Here is a 23,384-nt window from a genome sequence, read left to right on the forward strand (position 1 = left end):
CTGTCTGAACGCTGGGGCCCGCCCCCAGTGCTGCGAAAGAGCTAATTTACATACCAACAAGAACGGCGGCACGGAGAAGACAACGAAAGGTAGGAGAATAATAGCCTTTCTTAAGGCTATTCCGATGTGGTAGTTAGAAAAAAATGTCGTCTGAATGATAGGATCCCTCTTAACATTTAATAATAATAATTGCTTAAAATATATAGGTCCCTGCAATATTGTTGCAACGGTGCCTTTTATAGATTAGCCAAAATGTCACTTTGCTGGTACTGTAAAATGATGCATTTCAGCAACTTTGGGCTTCTACCCGAGGCATTTACGCTACGCTGGGCCCCGGCCTAACAGTGCCAGCAATCATACGATGAGTGAGCGTTTGTACCCAATCATCACTTGTCAAGAAACATCACTACGTTCACCCTGAGTTTCTGGCTTTCCCGGTATGTACTCGGTAGATATAGACCTGAATACCTCATTAATAGTAAATACAGGACTTTTTTTTTTGTTCCATGACAATAGTTTTCTCCTGTATAATTGTTCCTGTCCTCCTAAAATATCTCACTGCGTCCATAGCCAGTTCCGACATCGACATTCATACCTATAATAGGCGATGAGAACATCAATCTCATGGAGACTAATTGTGTAAAACTAACAAATATGCATATAAAATTATTGCTATAAACAATATAGGACATCCTATTCTACCATCCTGAACTACTTTAAAAAGAAAAAAAGTTGTTGCCACTGGAAATGTTAAATTAAAGTGTGCCGGGAAATGCGCTTGTGGAAAAGAATATAAAGAGGCTCTTTATACAAACCTTCACACCATCTCTCCCTCCCCCTCCTCTTTAAAGTCCATCTCAACTTCAGAGCAACCTGAAGGCTGGCATTCAGCGAACACAAAATCCAGCTACCAGACTGTACCATGTAAACATCCCACAGGGGGAAAATGAGCTGTTTGGGAGACAACATTAAATTTCATCAAGGAAAACAAATCTAGAGAAGATCTGATACAAGGTACAGACTAGTATGGAGGACGTCCCCATGAAAACACTAGGATCCACTTGATGCCACCACACATTCCCTTTATATTGCGGATCCAGCCAGATTTAAGAATTGCTTGTAATTTGTTTCCATTAACATTTTACTTTCTCTCCTTTGTCTGCATCACCCACACCCCTCTCCTCCCTCTTGCTGCCTCTATCTTTCCATCCAACCCCCCCAAGCAAAGGGCAACGAAGTTTGTGAAAAACAGGCATCCAGCAGGGAGCTGCAGAACCATGAGAGGCTTGAAGACTGGATGAGAAAATCTCAGAAACAGGTGGGAATTTATAGTTAACAAATATTGTAATCTAAAACCAAGCTAATGAAACCTGCTCGAAACGCAACATTGTCATGAGCAGAAATAAGAAAGGATTGCGCATCAAGATGCACGGTCAGTGATTTGTGGACAAAGCTGAAGGCCACATAAAAGTCTATATAACCTTTTGTGATCACTTCCAGGGCTTGGAATAAAGCCTCCTCTGTGTCTCAGGTCTATTTTTAGGATTTGCGATGCATCTGTAAGTAGAATCTTGTGTCCATTCTTGAGCTATAAAGAGACTCATAAATGAGTGTTACTCCTCATCAATCTCTCGTGAGGATAAAAGGTGTCAGCCATGTCTGTGATGTCGAGTTCACTCGCAGTATGAAGCTAAATCCATGGAGACTTTAAAGAGGCGCTATAGTATCTGATAGCTAAGCAAATGCTGCAGGGGAGCTGAAAAAGTCATCCCCTACCCCAGAAATTTGCACCTGCAGCACTCTCCGACTGTACGTGCAAAGTAAATCTGTTCTCACGTTTGTGCTTTTTTGGTTAATTAAATATTGAATATAAAATAACAGTGAAAGTGACGCTTGTCTAACACTGGATAAAATATAGGAGAACAGCCCCGCTGATGTCACCTTGATATGTCTATAATCCAGTATGTACAGGGGCCACCTAACTAAACACTAGATTTCTCCTTGTCTTCCATATTAGTGATGGTATGATTTATGCCTAAACTTTGCTGCTGTGTCTGGGATGAGCTAAAAGAGCCTGGATGGTGAATACCCCTAAGGTGGTAGAGGTTCTGATCATATTTTAACCTTTGTCAAAGATTCCATAACATAATGAAAGACCATTGAATATTTGAACAAAGCCTTAATATTCTGTTGTCTCCAAGGGCGTGTGTAAAATTAAGGGTGCATTCACACTGTACTTCAGAGGTATACATACCATGGTTAGCCAGTGTTAAAGGGATATTCCCATTTACATAATCATATCTTTATTTGTAGATAATTAAAAATTAAACATTTTTGCAAATATAAGTAATTAAAAATTCTGCATAGTTTCAAAGATTTTCTCTAACTTTCTTAGTGGTGAGAGTCTTTTATCTTGATCGGTTGCCATGGATCAGTGCCGCACCTCCCATTAGGCGACCTGAAGCGACTGCTTCATGCGGCGTTATGCCAGGGCCCCGGAGAGGGCGGCATTTTTGCTTACCTAAGCCAGTCCAGGACAAGCTGTGCTGGACTGGCTTAGCATCACCGTCACCGAGCGGTGGATTGGGGAGGCCCTGTGGACGCAGCGCTGCTCCAGCGGCCTCCCCTCACGCTCAGGCAGAGAGCAGGTCCTCTCCCTGCCTGCTCACGCCGCTCTCCACACCCCCTTCGCTCTGCCCCCTCCTCCGGGGGGGGCTGTCTGTCGTCCTCCTCGGGCGGCAGAAAAGGTAGGTTCACCCCTGCCATGGATACGACGACTAATGCAGAAACTTTCTATGGTCTGGGACTTGTCAGGAACCCAGCCATGATTTTCCTATTGTAGTTGGGTTATCAGACAGGGACACTACATGTATCAGTAGATATCCCGACCACAATAAGGAAATCATGGCTGATTTTCTGACCTTAGAAAGTTTCTGCATTTGTGGTTGTATCATGGCAACCGATCAAGATAACAGACTGTTACCACTAAGAAAGTTAGAGAAAATCTTTAAAACTCTGCAGAATTTTTAATTACTTACATTTGCAAAAATTTAATCATCTACAAATTAAAAAAATAATTATGTAGATGGGAATACCCTTTTAAGAAAGGCTATTCTTCTCCTACCTTTAGATGTCTTCTCCGCGCCGCCGTTCGGTAGAAATCCCGGTTTTCGTCAGTATGCAAATGAGTTCTGCCACAACACTGGGGCGGTCCCTAGTGCTCAAACAACACTGGGGCTGTCCCCAATGCTGCGAGAGAACTCTCAAGCGATGCCTCTATCTTCGTCTGGAACGGCCTCTCTTTGCGTTCAAACTGCGAATGCCCGATGGCCACAAGAAAATGACTGCTTACACTTACTGTGTAAGCGGTCATTTTCATGTGGCCGGCGGGAAAGCGCAGTCAGCTTTGCCCGAGGCCTAGAAGTTTGAACCCAGCCCTGGAAGAAGATGCGAAGAGAGGCCATTCCAGACGAAGATGAAGGCGGTGCTGGAGATTTCTCTCGCAGTATTGGGGACGCCCCCAGTGCTGCGAGAGAACTCATTTGCATACCGACCAAAACCGGGATTTCTACCGAACGGTGGCATGGAGAATACATCTAACGGTAGGAGAAGAATAGCCTTTCTTAAGACTATTCTGATATGGTAGGCAGGAAAAAATACAATTTTAATGATAGAATCCATTTAAGGAGGATCTTTCACATCCTCTGGCACTAGTTACATCATATACTGATAGAAAGCTGACTGTGCGCTGAAATCAGCTGATAGTATGCACCCGGGTGCCGGCGATATCAGTCCTGGTAGTTTTGGCACAGACATCCCTTTACTGTCTGAAGGGCGGACCTTACTGCTCACTAGCATCGCTGTGAGGTAAGGGACACCCCCTCTGACCGTACAAGGCTATGGAAGAATACTGTCAGGAAGGGGGGGGGGGGCATTCCTTACAGCCCAGCTATGATATAAAGCTGTTAGGTGTGCCCTTCTGCTGGTGAAGTGACATCAGTGTTATTACCAAAGTACTGAATTCAGTGCACTGTCAATGTCAGAGGATGTGAAAGGTCCTCTTTAAGGAATGCCTTTGTATTGTAATGCAGCAAAATAAAAGGCATTGGCCCAATGAGGTCCAATAGTTAAACTGGCCCTATTAATATGTTTGATATATAAGACAGGAACTTTCCGGTGCTTACCCCAACTATACAACATTTTTTATGGCAGTTTTGTATACAGTTGTTCAAAGCAACCTGTCACCATGAAAATGCAGTTCTATCTGCAGGCCAGAGTTGTCGCTAGGTTTTGTGTCCCCCATGGCAAACGTTCAGTTCACTGCCCTCACTCTGTATCTAAATGCACAAAAGCGGCATGTTGGCACACCCCCAGTTTGCCCCCATAGCCAGGCAGCAGAGCTGAGCAGACTAATATATATTTTTTGGGGAAAAATAAAATTCAGAATAACTTGTTAAGTTTTAATTTATAGCTATGGCTAGAAACAACCATGGAGTTACTGGGGCAATCCCATCAGTGACTAACAATTTTGCATCCAAGAAACATCCTCTCCCTGCAAGTGACCTGAGCAAGATGCAATGCCCGACACTGAATGACACTAAGGTCCTGTTCACACGGGATGCGGATGGCGGACTTTGGTCCCGATTCTGACGCGGGAAACCACGTCAGAATAGGGCCGAAATCCACCTGCCGCGACTGTTGCGTCTTCCCGCTCCAGTGTACGCCCAAATGAATGAGCTTAGTCCGGAGGGTGCTGCCGCGAGGCAGATGCCGTGGCTCAATGAGCTGTGGAATCCGCCTGAAGAAAGAGCAACATGCCGCTCACGGAAAAAAGTAAGCTAGTGGTCTACATAGACCGCTATTGTGAGGGGGGCGGATTCTGACGTGGATTCCGCGCCAAAATCAGCTCCCTCTTGCCCCGTTTGAACGGGGCCTAAAGACAACAAAAGTGATGTAATTGTATGAAAAATAAACCAGATATATATTCTAATCTTTATTTTAAGTCTGAGGTCTCATGTTGCAGAAATGCAACTTTTTGATCATTGCAGGAATGCAGCCAGGAAAAAAATGCTTCATTTTACAGTCCCAGCAAAGTGAATAAGATTGTATTTAAGCTCATCCCTACATTGCACAGTAAAATGCTTTAGAAAACGCAGTGCTTTGGAAAAAATGCTGTGCTTTTCTTATAGAATTGTATGAGGGGAGGCAAAAATGCAAAACAACATTTAGTTGCATTCCACTATGTCTAGCCTCACTTTCTATTCAATTTTATGTAAAAAAAAAAAAAAAATGTTACAATGAAAAGTTATGCAACTTTATAGTATTGTTTGGATTCTAGGTAGTTTTTTTTTTTTTTTTAATGCTTGATATGTATAGGTATACATTTTGTATGTTTGATGTAGATTGATGCTAGATGTATATAATAACATTCTTTTTGTATATTTAGAGCACATGTACACGACCAAATGTGCATCTGAGATGGGGCTGATCTTGCAGCGGATGCACTCGGATGACATTTGGAAAGACACCCAAGGGTTATCCGAGTGGATTCCGTGATGCACATACCACAATGTGCCCCGGGGGAAGTGATATCAGTGCAATTACCGATAGCGTCATGGCTGGGCGGTAAGGACTGTCAGGAGGGGCGTTCCCAGCTAGACTGTCAGGAATGCCCTTCTGACAGTGAAGAGCTATTGGTAACTGCACCGATATCTCTTCCCCCGGGGCATAGAACTGGAAAGCAGACAGTGCACTGAATTCATTGCACGGTCGGCTTTCTAGCGGTATATAAAACCCCATGTACCCAAGGACATGAAAGATCCTCTTTTAAAACTCACATAACTTTTATTTTACAGACAATTTTTCTTTAACCTAATTACAGGCTTATTACGCTAGAACAAGTATATTGTGTAAAAAAAAAAAAAATGGCCAGAATTTTACTTATGATGATTGACCTTATGTTTTCCTTTTTTTAGAAATTCATTGCTGTATTTTATCATTGAATGTATTGTACAATGAGATTTTATAGGGTCAACGTTCTGTAAATAATCTTTTCATAGATAAAGAGATTAAACAAATCACTTTTTGATGCACTGACGCATCTAAAAGTAGCAAAAGAGGAACTAGTAGTAAAAGAGGAACCCTTACAAGCAGTTCTCGTGATATCTTGTGAGTCCATCTACTTTTGTTGTGAAAGCAGAACGTGTTAATTTCACATTTTCAGAATGATATCTAGAGGGAAGAGACATCCCCTGTCCCTCAAAAAAATTAACTGCTTAACTATATATGTATATCCGTATTCTTGTCTACAGGTGGAACACTTCCTTAGTTTTATCAAGTAATCTCTACATGAATGTACTTCTTGCAATATAAAGTAGAAACTAGAGATGAGCGAACACTGTTCAGAACAGCCGTTCCGAACAGCACGCTCCCATAGAAATGAATGGAAGCAGCCAGCACGCGGGGGGTTAAGCGACCGGCCGCCGGCAAAGCATACGTGCCAGGTGCTTCCATTCATTTCTATGGAAGCGTGCTGTTCGGATCGGCTGAAAACTGGAAAACGCGTTTTTTCCTGCAGCACAGCAGGACTTTTCTCTTTGAATTTTTTGGGCGGAAACTCAGCAGACTCCTTTATAGTTTATGGGGTCTGTAGGCCCAAGGAACGGAAAGCCAAACACAGGTGTGAACCTAGCGCAACGGTACAATATTCTTTCCCAAATCACAAAGGCAACAATAGTCTACCAGTTTTTTTTTTCCCCTATAATCTCTCTTAAAGGGATTCTATCAATAAAATCACATTTTTTTCTCGATCACATGTAGGAATAGCCTTAAGAAAGGCTATTCTTCTCCTACCTTTAGATGTCTTCTCCACGCTGCCGTTCGGTAGAAATCCTGGTTTTCATTTGTATGCAAATGAGTTTTGCGTATGCCTGCCTGGTGTAAGCGGCCATTTTCTTGTGGTCACTTACACAGGAAGCTGGGGTAAATGGCCACAAAACAATGTCAGTTGGCTCTGCCCGAGTCCCGATGGCAGAGCCGACTGGACATGCGTAGAAGTTTGAACCCAGCCCCGGAAGAAGACGTGGAGAGAGGCCGTTTCTGAAGAATATGGAGGTGGTGCTGGAGATTTCTCTCTCGCAGCATTGGGAACGCCCCCATTGCTGTTTGAGTGCTGGGGACCGCCCCCAGTGCTGCGAGAGAACTCATTTGCATACAGATGAAAACCGGGATTTCTACTGAACGGCAGCCCGGAGAAGACATCTAATGGTAGGAGAAGAATAGCCTTAAGGCTATTCCTACGTGTTATCGAGAAAAAATGTGATTTTAATGATAGAATCCTTTTAATGTTGATGCGACCAGGATAAGTTAAGATAAGTAACTTAGCTCCTTAAGATCAAGGACAATTGGATAGTAATCTCAGTAGGTTAGCTGTGAATCTACTAGTTGCTAACCTACTACCATCTATAGTAGCACCATAGGGGATGAAATTCTACACTTCTCATCCATATTCTTTAATTAAAACTGCAGTGCAAAGTGAGCTGCAGCAAAAACTGACAGTTTGGTGGTATGGCGTAAGCATTAGCCTAATTTCACACAATCGGCCATGTGCAAGCAGGTAGTAATTTGGATACAATTGCTCTCATGTGTCACAAGAACCCAAATAAAATGGCAGCTTTCCTTTTCCCTTTATCAAACATTCTCTAAACCTGTCACATGTCAATGCTGTGTGGGAACCCTTGTATAAAAATATTACATGGCAGTACAATATTCTCCCCAGTTTGCTGAAGGAATAGAACACAAAAAGATCGATTGCAAACTGTGTTAGTGATGAGTATTTTGAGGATAGAAGTAGAAGTCCGTTTGTCATTCCTATCCTGCCACAATGTAAAATTGATTTTCTACATTTTCCTTCCTCAAAATACATTGTTCTGTTTATTCACGGAGAAATCGATGTTTTGATTTGTGCGCGCAAAAGGCAAGCTCCTCTGTTAGAAAGCTAACGGCTAAGAGCACTATGTCACAGGCAAAATGTAAAACAAGAAATGCTGGTGACATAAAATGTAGCTCATTCACACTTCAAGCCCTGTGCACCTATAGCAGCAGAGTACGTATTGAAGTCTTCTGCTTCCAGACACAAACCTTTCACATTATCAATAAGTCAGATGCTTGCTGGTTCTTTTCCTAGGGCAGGAATTATGCTCTTTTAATGTGTGGCTGTACGGCCATTATTCCTATCCATCCTAAGCTGTGGATCTTGAGGGTTGAAAGAGAGTGCGATAAACTTTAAATCAATGTTCGGTGTTAAAGTGATCCTACCATTAAAACTCTAGGCTATTCTTCTCCTACCTTTAGATGTCTTCTCTGCGCCGCCGCTCGGTATATAATCCGGATTTCGTCAGTATGCAAATGAGTTCTCTCGCAGCACTGGGGGCAGGTCCCAGCGCTCAAACAGCACTGCGGACGTCCCCAATGCTGCGAGAGAACTCTCCATCACCGCCTCCATCTTCTTCAGGAACGGGTGTTCTCACGTCCTCTTCCGGCGGAGGCTTTAAACTTCTAGGCTTCAGGCCTAGGGTAAAGCTGACTGCGCATGCCCGCCGGCCACAAGAAAATGGCCACTTACATAGTATTGTAAGCGGCCATCTTCTTGTGGCTGGCAAGCATGCACAGTCGGCTGCCCCAGGCCAAGAAGTTTGAAGCCACTGCCGGAAGAAGACCCGTTCCTGAAGAAGATGGAGACGGCGATGGAGAGTTCTCTCGCAGCATTGGGGACACCCCCAGTGCTGTTTGAGCACTGGGGCCCGTCCCACGTTGCTGCGAGAGAACTCATTTGCATACCACCGAAAACCGGGATTTCTATGGAACGGCGATGCGCAGAAGACAATGAAAGGTAGGTGAAGAATAGCCTTTCTTAAGGCTATTCCTACGTGTTAGGGGCAAAAAATTGAGTTTTAATGATAGGATCCCTTTAAAGATTTTCTCTAACCATCTCAGTGGTGACAGTCTTTTGTCTTGACTGGTTGCCAGTGGATATGATCATGAATGTACAACTTTCTATGGTGGGACAGTTGTCAGAAACCCAGCCATGATAAACGTGTTGTGACCGGATAATTTTCTAATACATGTAGTGCCCCTACAATCCAGCCACAGTAAAGGAATCATGTCTAGATTTCTGACCACAGAAAGTTCATGCATTCATGGATTTGTGGAATGAGCCTAGACTTTTGGTTAAATAAAGATCAATTATATTTATCCCGTTTTATGTGCAGATTCATCTGCCTAATATTATAAACCATATAAATTATTCCTGACATTTATAGAAAATATAACATTGTAGAACATTCTATCATCACCACTATCTGGGCAAAAAAACATCCGTATGTTTTATACTTACCTCATCCTGTTTGCAGGAAATAACTTTCTCATTGTGTTGTATGGCCGCTGTGTTGTTATTCAAGTTGTGGTCGCCAGTTTACCAGGCACCAATACATGGTTTTACACAGTCCAGTCACATTAATGTGACCACCTGTCAAAATCCAGAATAACCACCTTTCACAGAGCAGACCCCTGCAAGACGTGCAGGAAGAGAGGGGATGTTGTGATGCTGTTCACTGGGATGTTAAGCCATGCCGACTCCAGTGCCGTGGCCAGCTGTGCTAGGTTACGCAGTTGAGCATCCATGGCACGAACAACCCAATTGAGGTGGTCCCACAGATTCTCAATTGGGTTCAAGTCCGGGGAATTTGCTGGCACCCAGATGGGCTGATGACACGTGCCTTCTGCGACCGGTTATTTAACATTGCCGTCAAAGGTAGGCGGTGGTCACATTAATATGACTGGACTGTGTATAATGTCATCTCAGAATACCCATTGGACTCTCTAAATTAGACTAAGATATTTTACACTTTTCTCTTGTTGGCTTTTGTGTGTGGTCCATGCTCCATCTCAGAATGATGATGTGCCCTGAGTACCATGTCTTTAAACAGATAAGGATTGATAGAATCCAAACCTTCAGTATATGAGGCTCTGCTGCTCACATACAAATGTCTATGGGTGCACTTCTGGCTGGAGTTATATAGATTATTAGTGAGTTCCTAGTGGCATGGAGCTATGGAAAGGCTATATAGATAGTAGGGCTGCAGTAGAAGAGCCCTACTGATAGTGTGGGGGAGTTTAATAAGTGACTACTAAACAGGAGCATAACTTACGGGTGTCCAGATAGGAGTGGTTGGCTCAGGAGCCATAGAGCCATAAGATGTATCTTCACAATATGAGGAAATCAGTAAACTATAAAACTGATTTGGCATTGAGTTCCACAACTTTCATGTTACACCTTACAAGTAGTGTAGAGCCTATGTGAGTGCTTCTTTCTGTTGAGGCCAGAACAAGAGAAAGTTGGAGAATGGATGGAGAAGAGTGTTCTCACATGATTGAGACAGAAAGCCTTGGAGGAGAAGCCATTACAGCTGACCACCTGTGCAAACTTGCTTTGAAAGACCCTTTACATCACTTACTCTGCCTCTGAAAAGATTTGTGTGTTTGTGGTAAAGTTGATTGGCAAGGTTACTTTCTTCTTATGTGTTAACAACAACACCTATACATAGTAGAGAGGAGACACTGTTCTGAATCCTAAAACCTCTGCAACCTGTGGTCAAATGTTGTATCAATAGGTGATCGCTGGAGCTGGATCAACAAGACTGTGGGACTGGTAGGAAAGCATTAGACGGATATTATTTGTTTAGTAATGTTATAATTTGTTTTTATTATGTTATATAGCAAGAAACCCCATTTAAATATACAGATGCATTAAAGAGGATATTTCACATACACCCACCACAACCATTTGTAACTATCAGTAGATTCTGCTTCATTAATTTCTATCATTCCTGAGCAATGTTGTGAGTTTCGGAACCCATAGGCTATTAAGGCTATTATATGGGCGCTCCCATGTTGTCTGGTTTCCTTTTCTTAAAGGGATTCTACCACTAAATTATTTTTTTTTGTGCTTTAGACATTGGAATAGCCTTAAGAAAGGCTATTTGTCTCTTACCTTTAGACGTGGTCTTTGTGGCACCGTTCCTTAGAAATACCGGTTTTAACCGGTATACAAATGAGTTCTCTCGCAGCTATGGGGGCGGGCCCCAGCGCTCAAACGGCAATGGGGGTGTGCCCACTGCTGCCAGAGAACTCTCTCCAGCGACACCTCCATCTTCAAAAGCAACTGTGTCTTCTTCCGGCTGGGGTCACACTCCGCTCAGTACGCAGTACGCTCCTGTAGTTCTACGGAGAACTACAGGAGCGTAGTGCGCATTCGTGCAAGAAAGGAGTGTGACCCCAGCCGGAAGAAGACGCGGTTGCTGTTGAAGATGGAGGCGTCGCTGGAGAGAGTTCTCTGGCAGCAGTGGGGATGCCCCCATCGTCGTTTGAGCGCTGGGGTCCGCCCCCATTGCTGCCAGAACGGCGGGCCGGAGGCGACTGAGCAAGGTAGGAGAGAAATAGCCTTTCTTAAGGCTATTCCGACGTGGTACTTAGAAAAAATGTTGGTTTAGTGGTAGAATCCCTTTAAGGACCATTTCAATGGTAAATCCAGTATATACCAGTCAGACATACGTTTTAAAACTGGAGAAGAGCATGATATTTCTATACTGTGTAGCAGGAGAACAAGTCAGTAGATGAAGTTGATATGTTGGAGAAAGTTAAAGTGGGCCAAGGTAGGGATCTGATCGACTTTTATAAGGGCTAGACCAATTGGTCATAGAAGCTCCAAAACGTCAGGTCTTTTGCTGTATTTGCAATGGTTAGTAGTATCTAAAAATAGAGATCCAAGGAATGGCAATTGGTTAATCGATGACAGGGTCACGAAGCCAATACTTGAAATTCATTAGCGATGGGACGTAATTTACCCTTCAATAGTTTCCCAGTATTACATATATTGATGGACATGTATGAGAAAGCATGCTTGAACCTCCAGATGGAATAATCCTCAAGATCTCTGCTCAAACTACAGTTCATTGAAGGGTAAATCAGGCAGATCGGCACTTCATGTCATACTCATAAGACCCAACTTTAACTACCAGAAACCCCCTTTTAATTTTAAGCATGGACTCACTGTGGTTTCCACATCTAGGACTCTTCTAAGACATTATGCATGCAAGTAGTGAACCATGTAAGAAGTTTAACTCGTTTCCCTGCTCAATTCTTAGTATTTTCCAGAGATCAACAAAAGCCCATAATAATATGATAGATTGTTCTCAAGACAATGACCCTTGTTAATTCAATTTCCTCAGGAAGCCCAGGACATCCTCACAATTCTATTATTTAATGAACTCCTAGCACTGTCTCTTGAGAATCTTTCCTTAATGTATGCAAAGCCTCTCACAGGGGTTGTGAAGACTCCCTGCAGAGATGATCTGCACTTATGGATATATATACCTAGCGAGACCTGAGCTACCATGCAGCACAAGGCCTTAGGAGACAGACAACTAACCAACATGCTAGTACACTAAAAGGTTGTACCAAATGATTCCCTATCTGTTCTATTCCGAGACTACATCTAAGACATTGTTTGCTACAAATCTGAGATTGTTCCATCTAAATGGGTAAGTGACTTAATGCCTAGAAAATTCAAGAGTATTCTATTAAGCAGTAAAATAATAAGTAATTTAATCCAGTAACAGGATGAATATTAGGCATTATATAAAGTAATATAAATATACAAATAAATGTAACTATTGTACTGTTCTCGACGATAGGTTTATATTTGATGATTATATTCTACAGCAATTCCATAATACACTTCTACTGAGAACAGGAGAATTCTGATAGGAGGAGGAAGGAGGGAGTTCGCTTCACTGAAGTCAGTTGGTATCTGCTTTGCCAAAGACAGAGTACAGGCTGCTGCATTACCATGAGTACTGTTTTAGATAAGTAGTACTCTGCTGACGCTTTTTATGTTGATACTATGTTCGCTCTTTTAGTAGAATCACTTTAAAGAGGACCTTTCACCTCCTGGGGCACATGCGGTTTTATATATAGCTAGAAAGCAGACAGTGCACGAAATTCAACTTTCACGCCTATAGCACTGTACTTTGAGAGCGGTGAGGAACACCTTCCTCCCCTCCTGATAGTACTTGTCCGTAGACGAGTACTGGGGGGCGTTCCTCCCCGCTCAGTGTCTTTGCTGGGTGGTAAGCAATGCCGCCTCTAACAGTACAGCTCTATAGGTGCTGCTGTGAGGAAGGGCGTTCCTGACTGACTGTCAGAAACGCCCTTCTGACAGTGAATAGCTACGGTACCAGCACCTATAGCTCTTCACCGGAGGCACAGAACATGAAAGCCGGCTTTTTAGCGGTGTATTACACCGCATGTACCCCAAGAGGTGCAAAGTCCTCTTTAACCATCACGAGTGGGATGAGGTTGATATATGAAAGGGCTCCAAACTTTACATCTTCCTTAAAGAAATATCCTTATTTGAAATATTTATGACATATCCAGTAAATATACCATAAATGTTTCAGAGGTGCTAGCTCCACCTCTGGGACACACATTTATCTCCAGAATGGGGGTCCCCAACCCCATCTCTCCTGTTTACCAGGCACTGTAAGCAGAGCGTTGGCAGTTCAGGTGTGGTGCTATCTAATCTAATAACTCATATGTGTGTTGTGAAAAACAGCCGAGCAGCCATCTTTTCTGTTAGGGGCATGATACAAGTCTTGCAAATATGAAATGAATGTTTGAAGGGGTTACCTGGGAGATACTAAAGCTTACTAGTGCATTCCCTTCTCTGGACAAGCTTTATAAATAATATACATCCAGTCCCCTTTTTATCACTTTTTCAGATACCAACAATGAGTGTGGAAATCTCTCTACACTACCTCCACTCTCAGTGACTCTCCATGACTGACTTGGCTCTAGTTTATGGACGTGTAGGCAGAATAGTATGCAGCCAGTGATATCACAGAGAGCTGAAGCTGGTGACAGATCATGCAGCTGTCTGTCTGTCCATCCATGAGCGAGAGAGAACACAGCACAGAAAGGAAAGCTGCAGGAAAGGGCTCATTCACATGTCTACATTTCCCTTATGAAGTTCGTCTGCTGAAGGAAATCTGCTTTTTAGGTTTCAGAGGGATTGTGGCCCATACAGCTCAACTTTAGTGAAAGCTAGGTATCTTAGATGACATGCAATGTAGCCTTCTCCTGAGCATGCTTGGATATGTATTCATGCCTAACCTAGACTTGGCACTTCTACATTATGGTATAGCAGAGGTTACTGAGTAATTTTCCTATTCGGACTATAAATATCAAAAGCAAACCTATGTGTGTATGAAAAAGCAACAATTATTTATATTCTGTCTTTATTCTCCAGGAAAGATGACCTCTGAAACTAATGAAACTCTAGAGAGTACAGCGATCCCCAACCTTTACAACACGACCATGGACAATATTTCAGTGAACACCACAATAATTCCAATGGATTTTACAGACCCTCTACCCATCATCATCTCTCTCGTGTGCATTTTCCTTCTCATTGCCACCTGCCTTATATTTGTGACATTATGCAAACCTGCTGCCCTAGATCAGTCTCTATACGGACCTCGGGAGTTCATGCCCTATCATGTGGAAGATGCCAGTGAACCCCAGCTCAGACTTTGGAAGAGGTTAGGCTCGCTCAGGCAATCCATCAACAGCTTCAGACGTAGTCGGCCAATCTCCCAGTGCCAAAGGACATGTCCAAGGCAGACGACAACCACTCAAGACTGGTCTTTCTTTGAGTCCACTAAAATGTAATGGGACATTGTTGCCATCTATAGTATAACTTTTGTGTTGCCTAAGTCCTCATTTTCCATATTGGCGAAACGAACATTGGTGCAAATGCACAAAACAGTAATGGTACACTACTGAGGAGATCAAAGAACTCCCACATATCCATAATATTCACTGTTAAGTTCTACCTGCATATGTGTTTGCACATTTACAAACTGAAATATATGTATGTTTTCGAACGGTACGAGCAACTTTGGTACTCTGGATAGTGGAGTCTAAGGGTAAGTTCACACAGAGTTTTTTGGTCAGGGTTTTGAGGCCGTATCCGCCTCAAAACCATGACCAAAAAGACGGCTCCCATTGAAATCAATTAGAGCCGCTCAGGTCTTTTTTCTGGGAGCCGGAAAAAGAAGCGAGATGTTCATTCTTCAGGCTGAGTCGCCTCGCGATTGGGCCTGAAGACACTCCCTCCTCCGGACTAGGCCCATTCATTGGGCCTAATCCGGAGCGGAACGCGCAGCTGGACGCCGATGCAGTGCACTGGCTTTCAGCCTCCGCCTCAGGTTCCGATCCAAAAAACCCTGTGTGGACTTGCCCTAAGGGTGAGATAGATGTACATATATTTAGTGGGGACGTCCTCTGGATACAGGAGGCTAAGCATGAAATAGATATAGATATACTTAGTGGGAGATCTGTGGATACTAAAGCCCAAGCATGAAAAAGATGTACATACATTTAGTGGGGGAACTTTGGATACTGGAGTTCAAGCATGAAATAGATGTAGCTATAGGTAGGGGGAATTCCTTTGGATACTGAAGTCTAAGATTGAGCTACATGTAGGTATATTTAGTGATATTTCAGTCATCACGTCTGCTTGGTGTAACAGAGCTGCACATCTTGCTGTCATAAAAATGAATCATGCAGAGCTCACAAAAAATGGACTTCTTGCAAATACTTACATTTTCTACTACAATAAATTAGACTGTACTATACAACTCTTGGCAATGGAGACAAGAAGCATAAGTAGCCTAAATGGATTCTCTCTAGTTGAAGGTAATAAATATTGAGAACATGATGTCTGTGTGTTATGTAGCTGAAAGCATAATGTTAGGTTTACATGGGTTTTCTATAGTATATTCTCCTAAAATGTAAGGCTCAATGAACTAGAGTACAGGCCCAAGGAATCCGCCTGAAGAAAGAGCAGCTCGCTTCTTTTTTCCATGACCGGCATGTTGCATACCGTTCACGGAAAAAAGTAAGCTGGCGCTCTACATAGACCTCTATTGTGAGGGGCGGATTATGACGTGGATTCAGCACCAAAATCCGTCCCCTCCTGCCCCATGTGAATGAGCCCTAATAGAGACTCCTTGTTTTGGTTTTACAAAGAAAAAAAAAAAAAAAAAGCACTGTGAATAATGCCCTAAAGCTCAAAAGAGTGGCGTTTTAATGGCGTTGTGCAAATGAAAGAATAAAACTGTTATGTTTTAGCAAATGGAAAATAAGTGAATCACTTTGATTTTCAAAACTGAATAGATCGCAGAACGTAAGACCCTCTCTCCTGCACATGAAGCCTCCACTTCTACTTTCTCTCTTAGGGCGGGTTCACACCAGCACCCTATCTCCGTTTTGCAGGTTTCCATTTCCTGCCTGAGAAACTGGACAGGAGACGGAAACCAGCAGGCACTTCTCAAACCCATTCATTTGAATGGGTTTGGAAAGTGTCCGGCCGTGAGCGCCTGTCAGCGTTTTGTGCTCTCTGCGGCGAAACCGGTTTGGACATGCAGGACTTTGTGTCCAGTTAAAAAAAAACAAAACATTTTGTCGCGGAGACCACAAAGCGCTCACAGGCCGGACACTGTCTGCCAGGTTTCCGTCTGATGTTGGCAGAAGATGGAAACCTGTAAGCGGAGGCCGGGGCGCAGATGTGAACCCGGCCATACAAAGACAGTAAGGAGAATTTATTAGGACTTGCACTCTGTACTGCAGTCTTAATCCCGCTGGTTCTAACTGCGCTTGAATTATTAAGAGGCTTTGACCTCTTTGTAATTCAGGTGCACTCTTGTGACCCAGAATGGAAATTTATCACAATGAGGACTGACATAGATTTCATATATAGCTCACAGCAGGCCAAGGCACCCCTGTGTCCAGTCCCACTTTGGTTTCCACCTTGCTCCGTCCACTTTTGTAAACTGTTGCGATCAGTAAAAGGAAAGTAATGCATTTTTGATACAAAAACGTCCAGTGCACCAAAGAGGCGCCGCAACGGCACCAATTTTGTGCCAGAGAAAGGGAATAGCAACGTCCCCCCATCAAGCTTCCTCTCCTTGAGGAAGATGCTGGTGATATGAGGAAGGTTTATGGCTGACTGTTCCTATTCTGGGCCTAGAAGAAGGGGCTGACTTTGCTGCTGAACTAAATAAGTCAGCCAGCCTAAATCATCAAATCACTTACATAGAAGGGAAGGGGGAGCAGTCTGCGTGTGTCAGAATATTACAGCTACTATACAGTGGAGGAACTTCTGGGACTTCCTGAGAGGGACTGAAATCCATTCATCTATGTATCTTTCAAAGATTCTATTATTTTACATTTGTAACAGTGGTGATTTCCTTTGTCTTACTTACAGTCTAGGCTTTTTTGTACATTGTAACAATTTTATAAATGTTTTCAAAAATAAAAGAAAAAAAAAACCTTAGTAAAATATTTGACAGATTCTACTACATACTGCAATATGCAAGCTGATCTCTTTATAAAACTCTTAATAAAAACCACAGTTAACAACAAAAATCCATCCTGTAGCAATATATTCTTTTTTTTTTTTTTTTTTTTTTTTTTTACTTCACTGCAGTCCATGAAGGGTGAATCAGGCAAACCAGTATATAAAATAGCAATGTGCATTAGGGTTGAGCGGTCGGGAAAGATCGGATCCCGATCGAGAAAATTTCACGATCGGGATCGGCTGGAAAATGATCGAAAATCGGATTTTAAAAATGAGATCCTGAAATCTCAAGATGGGCTCAACCCTAGTGGACATGCATTTATCAACCTATTAAAACAGCAATTTTTCTAAAACTTTTTACCTTTAGGGTTGGATTATAGTAAGGGCAAAAGGAGCAGTAGTTCTGGAGCCTGCAACATCAATGAGCCCTAATAAACTGTCTAATGTTAAGGCGTTGAGAAAACACAGTAGTTTTTTCCCCAAATTTTGCTGCAGTTTTTTGACCCAGAGTCAGGAGTGCAATAAACAGAAGGGGAACGTCTAAGCGCTTCCTTTATATTTCCTATTCCTTTTCAAACCACTCTTGACTATGGCTCAAAAAAACACAGCAAAGTTCGCAACAAAAACTCTGCGTTATTCCGCAACGTGGGGCATTAGCCTAGAGCCGGCCATACACATTAGATTTTAGGCTGCCATCGCTTGTCTGATATGAACTATGGTTGGTTGGATGGACGACCCATTGTCCCAGACGCATAAACAGCCATTAAGCTTCCGCCAAATGTTCAACTACCCCAGACACCTGAAAATTGTCAGATGAAAGTCTTTCAGTGCTAATGAAGTGTGAAAACAGGAAATGACACTTGGTGCATGTACAGTATTAGTAGTACAAACACATGCCCACAATGCAAAAAATCTCTGCAAAAAAGGTCTGTCAGTCTAGCCCATACACAACAGATTACAGCAGACTGATGGAAGAAAAAATTTGACTCAGGGCTCCTTCACATCTGCACCCGGTCTCCGTTCTGCAGGTTTCCGTTTCCTGCACAAAACAGAGGTAGGAGACGGAAACCTGCAGGACTCTTTCATACCCATTCATTTGAATGGGTTTGAAAGATGTCTGGCTGTGAGCGGCGGTGAGCGTTTTATGCTCTCCGCCGCGAAATCGTTTTTTTAAAAATCGGACACAGAGTCGGACATGCAGTACTCTGTGTCCGGTTTTAAAAAACTGGTTTTGCGGTGGAGAGCATAAAATGCTCACCACCGCTCATGGCCGGACCCGCTCTGACAGCTTTCCGGCAGAAGACGGAAAGCTGAGAACGGAGACCCGAACGCTAGTGTGAACCTAGCGTCAATAGATTGTGGCTCCGACCAATTTTACTGGATGGTTGTCTATATGGGACAGACTGTCATAGGTTTTAGTATGACCAACCAACAGACAGTCAAACAGTCTAAAATCTGTCAATTCAGATCTAATGTGTATGGCCCGCTGTAGTTTCTTGGCACAATCACTGCCTTTAATCTAATATATATGGCCAACTTTACATGCAGCAGCTGTAGTAGTAACTCACATGTAACCTGCAAATGACTTCTTTATATAGTAAGGGTAAGTTCACACGGGGTTTTTTGGATCGGAACCTGAGGCGGAGGCCGCCTCAGGTTCCGATCTAAAAACCAGGTAGCCGCGATTGAAAGCCCTGCACTGCACCAGCATCCAGCTGCGCACTCCGCTTCGAATTAGGCCCAATGAATGGGCCTAGTCCGAAGGAGGGAGTGTCTTCAGGCATTTTGCTTCTTTTTTCCAGGACCTGGAAGAAACAACTCCCGGAAAAAGACCTGAACGGCTCCCATTGATTTCAAAGGGAGCCGTCTTTTTGGTCAGGATTTTAAGGCGGATACAGTCTCAAAACCCTGACCAAAAAACTCTGTGTGAACTTACTCTAAGTCTTTATTTATTTTTAATTTACGTTCCAAGCAGGAGTCGTAATAAAAGCAGCAGATCACTCACAACACTCACTGTGAGTCTTGGAGCTGCAACGCTACAGGTTGCATATAAATGTAACAAATATCCTGAGGATTCATTGCTTTGTTTTTGACTTTTTTCATGCTCATGTGCTTGCTTTATATTCATCAGTAAGATCAACAGTGACACCTTTAGTCTAAACAAGGGAACTACATGAAAGAGAATCAACGTGCTATGCTTCATTCCATTATTATGAATATTTTAGCTGTGCTGCAAAAAAAAAACATTATTGTATATGGTTGGCATACATTTTTATTACTCAGCATGCATTTACACGTTTCATATATTAGCCTAGTATATAAGCTTGGTTTGCTGATATATGCACAAATATGGAATGTTTATGATCCACGTATACAGACCTGGAATAGATTCAGTATTATCAATGATACTAAGTATGTACATACAATAACAAGTCGTCTAAATACTCTGCATCAGTCAATGGCTGCAAAACCTTACAGAATTTTAGGGTAGTATCACCAATGGCAAGTAAAAATGGGTTATTAGAGATACCTGAACAATACTGCTGGATTCAGGGATATTCTCAGGAACTGTGGCTTCATAACTGCTTTTCAAGAAGATGGGTCTGTTATCGTTGATGTCCAGTACTGTCACTAGGACGGTCGCTGTGCCTGTTCTCCGATTTCCTGCTGGTCCATTGTCTGCAGACATTAGAAATTGATTCCAAACAACGTATCATTATATACATGTATGTATGTACGTATGCATATATAAACACATATATACTGTAGATAGACACGTTTCTATAATCATATCTGTGGTATCTATCTCCATACAAAATTATATGTTCTGCTGAATAGTGGACAAATGTTTGCAGCCATCTTTAATATAATGTTAGATTGCCCATGCAGCATTGCAAGGGAAATTTTTGATTTTAAAAGAAATCTGTCACCAAAACAGAGCATAATAATCCAGCCAAAGAGATAAACAGGCTAGCGTCACCTCCATCAAACTGGGTGTTTCCCAGTGCTTCCATTGTAATTGCGCTTTTTGGAACAAGGAGGTACCGATTGAGCGATCGGGATCTGAAAAGATCGGATCCCGATCAGCGATCGAGTAAATTTCACAATTACGAACGGGTTCCGATCCCGCTTAAAAAAGGATAGAGAACGGAATTCTGATCCCGATCACTGAACCCTAGTTACCTGCACAGAACTGCTGCCGCTCCCAGGAGCTCCGGCTGTTGTTCTCTGTCCTCGTGTCTCACATTCACACGCTGGCAGAGTGCCATGCGCTCCCCCGCCTCCCTAGGCTAGTGTTACTTTTGCTGGGAGTAGGCGGGGCTTGTTGTGGCTTAGGAGAGTGTGGGCGGGTACAAGGCGGGGAGACGTGAGTGATTCACTAGGGAGGCGGGGGCGCGTACGACGCTCTGAAGGCGTCTGAATGAGAGAGGCGTGAAACAGACAGAGAACAACAGGCCGGAGCTCCGGGGAGCAGCGTACACACCAGGAGGGGAGGCGGCAAAATTTCTGTGCAGGTAACCAGACAGCAAGGGGGACTAAGTAACCAGTGGATTTTTTAATCACTACACAGCATGGAGTCCAAAAATTGAAGCCTTCAATTTTTGGACTCCATGCTGTGTAGTAAATAGAATTGTTTTTAAATTCCGATTTTTGATCAGTAAACAATCCCATTGACTTGCATTAGGAACGGAATTGGGATCGTGTTCAGATGGAAAATGATCAGAAATCGGATTTTAAAAATTATCTTGAAATCTCAAGATCGTCTCAACCGTACAAGAAGGGCATTGCTACGGCTCTAAACTGGTGAGTGGCAATTCCCCTATCACTTCAAAGATCTCATTTGTCAAAAACAGTGATAACTCCCAAATTCACAAGGGAAAACCCAGTTTGGTTCAGGTGACCCTAACCTACCTGAGGGGCTGGGTTGATATGCTGGATTCTGGTGACAGAACTGATTGTCTAGTTAGTTTTATGCTATATGAGAAAATGCAATATCATAACATGGAAAGTAGACACATCAGGGATATTTCAGGACATCATGTGACGGAGCAGGATGCAACTAGTACTCTTTGTATATAGCCACTACAAGCATTGTATATAGCGACTACAAGCATTTCTTTTTCTTCTTTGTTTTGTAGTTTTCTCAACCTCTGTAATTCCAATCTGTATTTTCTTACCTATAGCTTCTAGGATAAGTGTGTAAAAAGCGACAGTCTCACGGTCCAGATTCACAACTGTTCTCAGAATGCCATCACGAAACCCTACCATAAATTTCCCATCTTGATTCCCTCCTGCAATAAAAATATATCTTGCTCAATACAAAAACAAGACAAAATGACATAACAGTCAGAATATGGTTTACAGAATGTTCAACCAACCCATATTATATACCATTATATATTTATAATTAAATAATTCAGGCCGCACATGATAGTGCCATATAGGAGCCTTTAGCAGAAATATACTGAGGCTGTACATATCATACACAGTTAAAGGGTAGCAAATTTGGTAGGGATCTGTAGGCCCTGTTGCTGTCTGTAGGTAAATATGGTGAATTGGGTCTTACCGGCTACACTTGCTGGCTGATTTGCATATTCATAAAAAGATTACATATGCTTTGATTCACCAGTTTGTGACCACATAGATATGCATCTGCTCTTATGAATGAATGGCCTCTATTCGGCGCTATTATTGGTTTGGCAGGCATCTTGGACCTGATAGACTTCATTGAATTAACGACCAACAATGAAAAAGGAATAAACTGGTTTATCTGGGTTAAGAAAGTTTAAAATCCCTGAAAATGACAAAAAATAAATACCTACTAGTGTTGCGCAAGTAGTATTCGATCAAATACCTCGCCGGCATAGGAATGTGTGTAATCGGCCAAACACCAAGGGGTTAAACGCGTTGAATATTCGAAGCGTTAAACCCCTTGGTGTTCGGCTGATTACACGCAATCCTATGCCGGCGAGGTATTTGATTGAATACTACTCACTCGACACTAATACCTACCTGCCTGTTCCTTTGGCGATCCAGCGCTGCCTTCGCTCTCTGCATATGTCAGGTGACCGCTACTGCCAATCAGTGGCCGCAATGGTCATGTACCCTATTAAATTGTGGCTATGTGAAGGGATCCATGGTGTCAGTAATACTGTTCCAGACCAATGTAGCCACTGTTTGATTGCAGTCGTGAAGTGCTCTACGCATATCAAGAGACTTGGAGGACCGATGGAGACGCAGCACTGGATCTCCAGGGGAAGGGCCAAATTTGGCACCATTTGCAAGAGTTCTACATTTTTAATTTTTTTATAACCCCAACAACCCCTTCGAAGTAGTTAAGGTAATTTGCACAGATCAGTCTTAAATCTAATCATACAATAAATGACAGCGGGGGAGATTTCCAAAGACTGGCATTATTAACGCCCGTCTTCATAACCTCATTGCTGGTGGAGGATGAGCCTCATATAGAACAATGTACACAATCCACCAGGCCATGCTCACAGATGGTACAGAATTTCAGAATCATTACACCAGAGTTCTGGTAAAGAAGATAATAAATCTGGCTGTTCCCTGCCACTTGTACGCCCTGAACATGTCCCCTTTTTGGCAAAGTGATGAAGGCAGCACAAAAAAAAAAGAAAAAATCGGGGCAACACAGTGGCTCAGTGGTTAGCACTGCAGCCTTGCAGCGTTGGAGTGCTGGGTTCGATTCCTGCCAAGGACAACATCTGCAAGGAGTTTGTTGTATGTTCTCCCCGTGTTTGCGTGGATTTCCTCCCATACTCCAAAAACATACTGATAGGGGAAAATATACATTGTGAGCCCTATATGGGGCTCACTATTTACATTTAAAAAAAAATAAAAATTAGACAAAAATAGAGATGAGCGAACACTAAAATGTTCG

The 23,384-nt window shown here is 42.8% G+C and overlaps 1 protein-coding gene across 1 annotated transcript in view; it reads right to left on the reverse strand.

Moving 5' to 3' along the window:
- Nucleotides 1-23,384, reverse strand: part of CDH23 (cadherin related 23) — an 832,275-nt gene that overhangs the window by 176,859 nt on the left and 632,032 nt on the right. Inside the window, exons 26-27 of the mRNA XM_075257430.1 lie at nt 21,658-21,771; nt 20,010-20,158 (exon numbers count right to left, since the gene is read on the reverse strand). Of these exons, the coding sequence (XP_075113531.1) occupies nt 20,010-20,158; nt 21,658-21,771 (263 nt within the window). The remainder of the gene's footprint in view (nt 1-20,009; nt 20,159-21,657; nt 21,772-23,384) is intronic.

Source organism: Leptodactylus fuscus, chromosome 10, assembly GCF_031893055.1.
Source record: "Leptodactylus fuscus isolate aLepFus1 chromosome 10, aLepFus1.hap2, whole genome shotgun sequence".
NCBI classification, from domain to species: Eukaryota; Metazoa; Chordata; class Amphibia; order Anura; family Leptodactylidae; genus Leptodactylus; species Leptodactylus fuscus.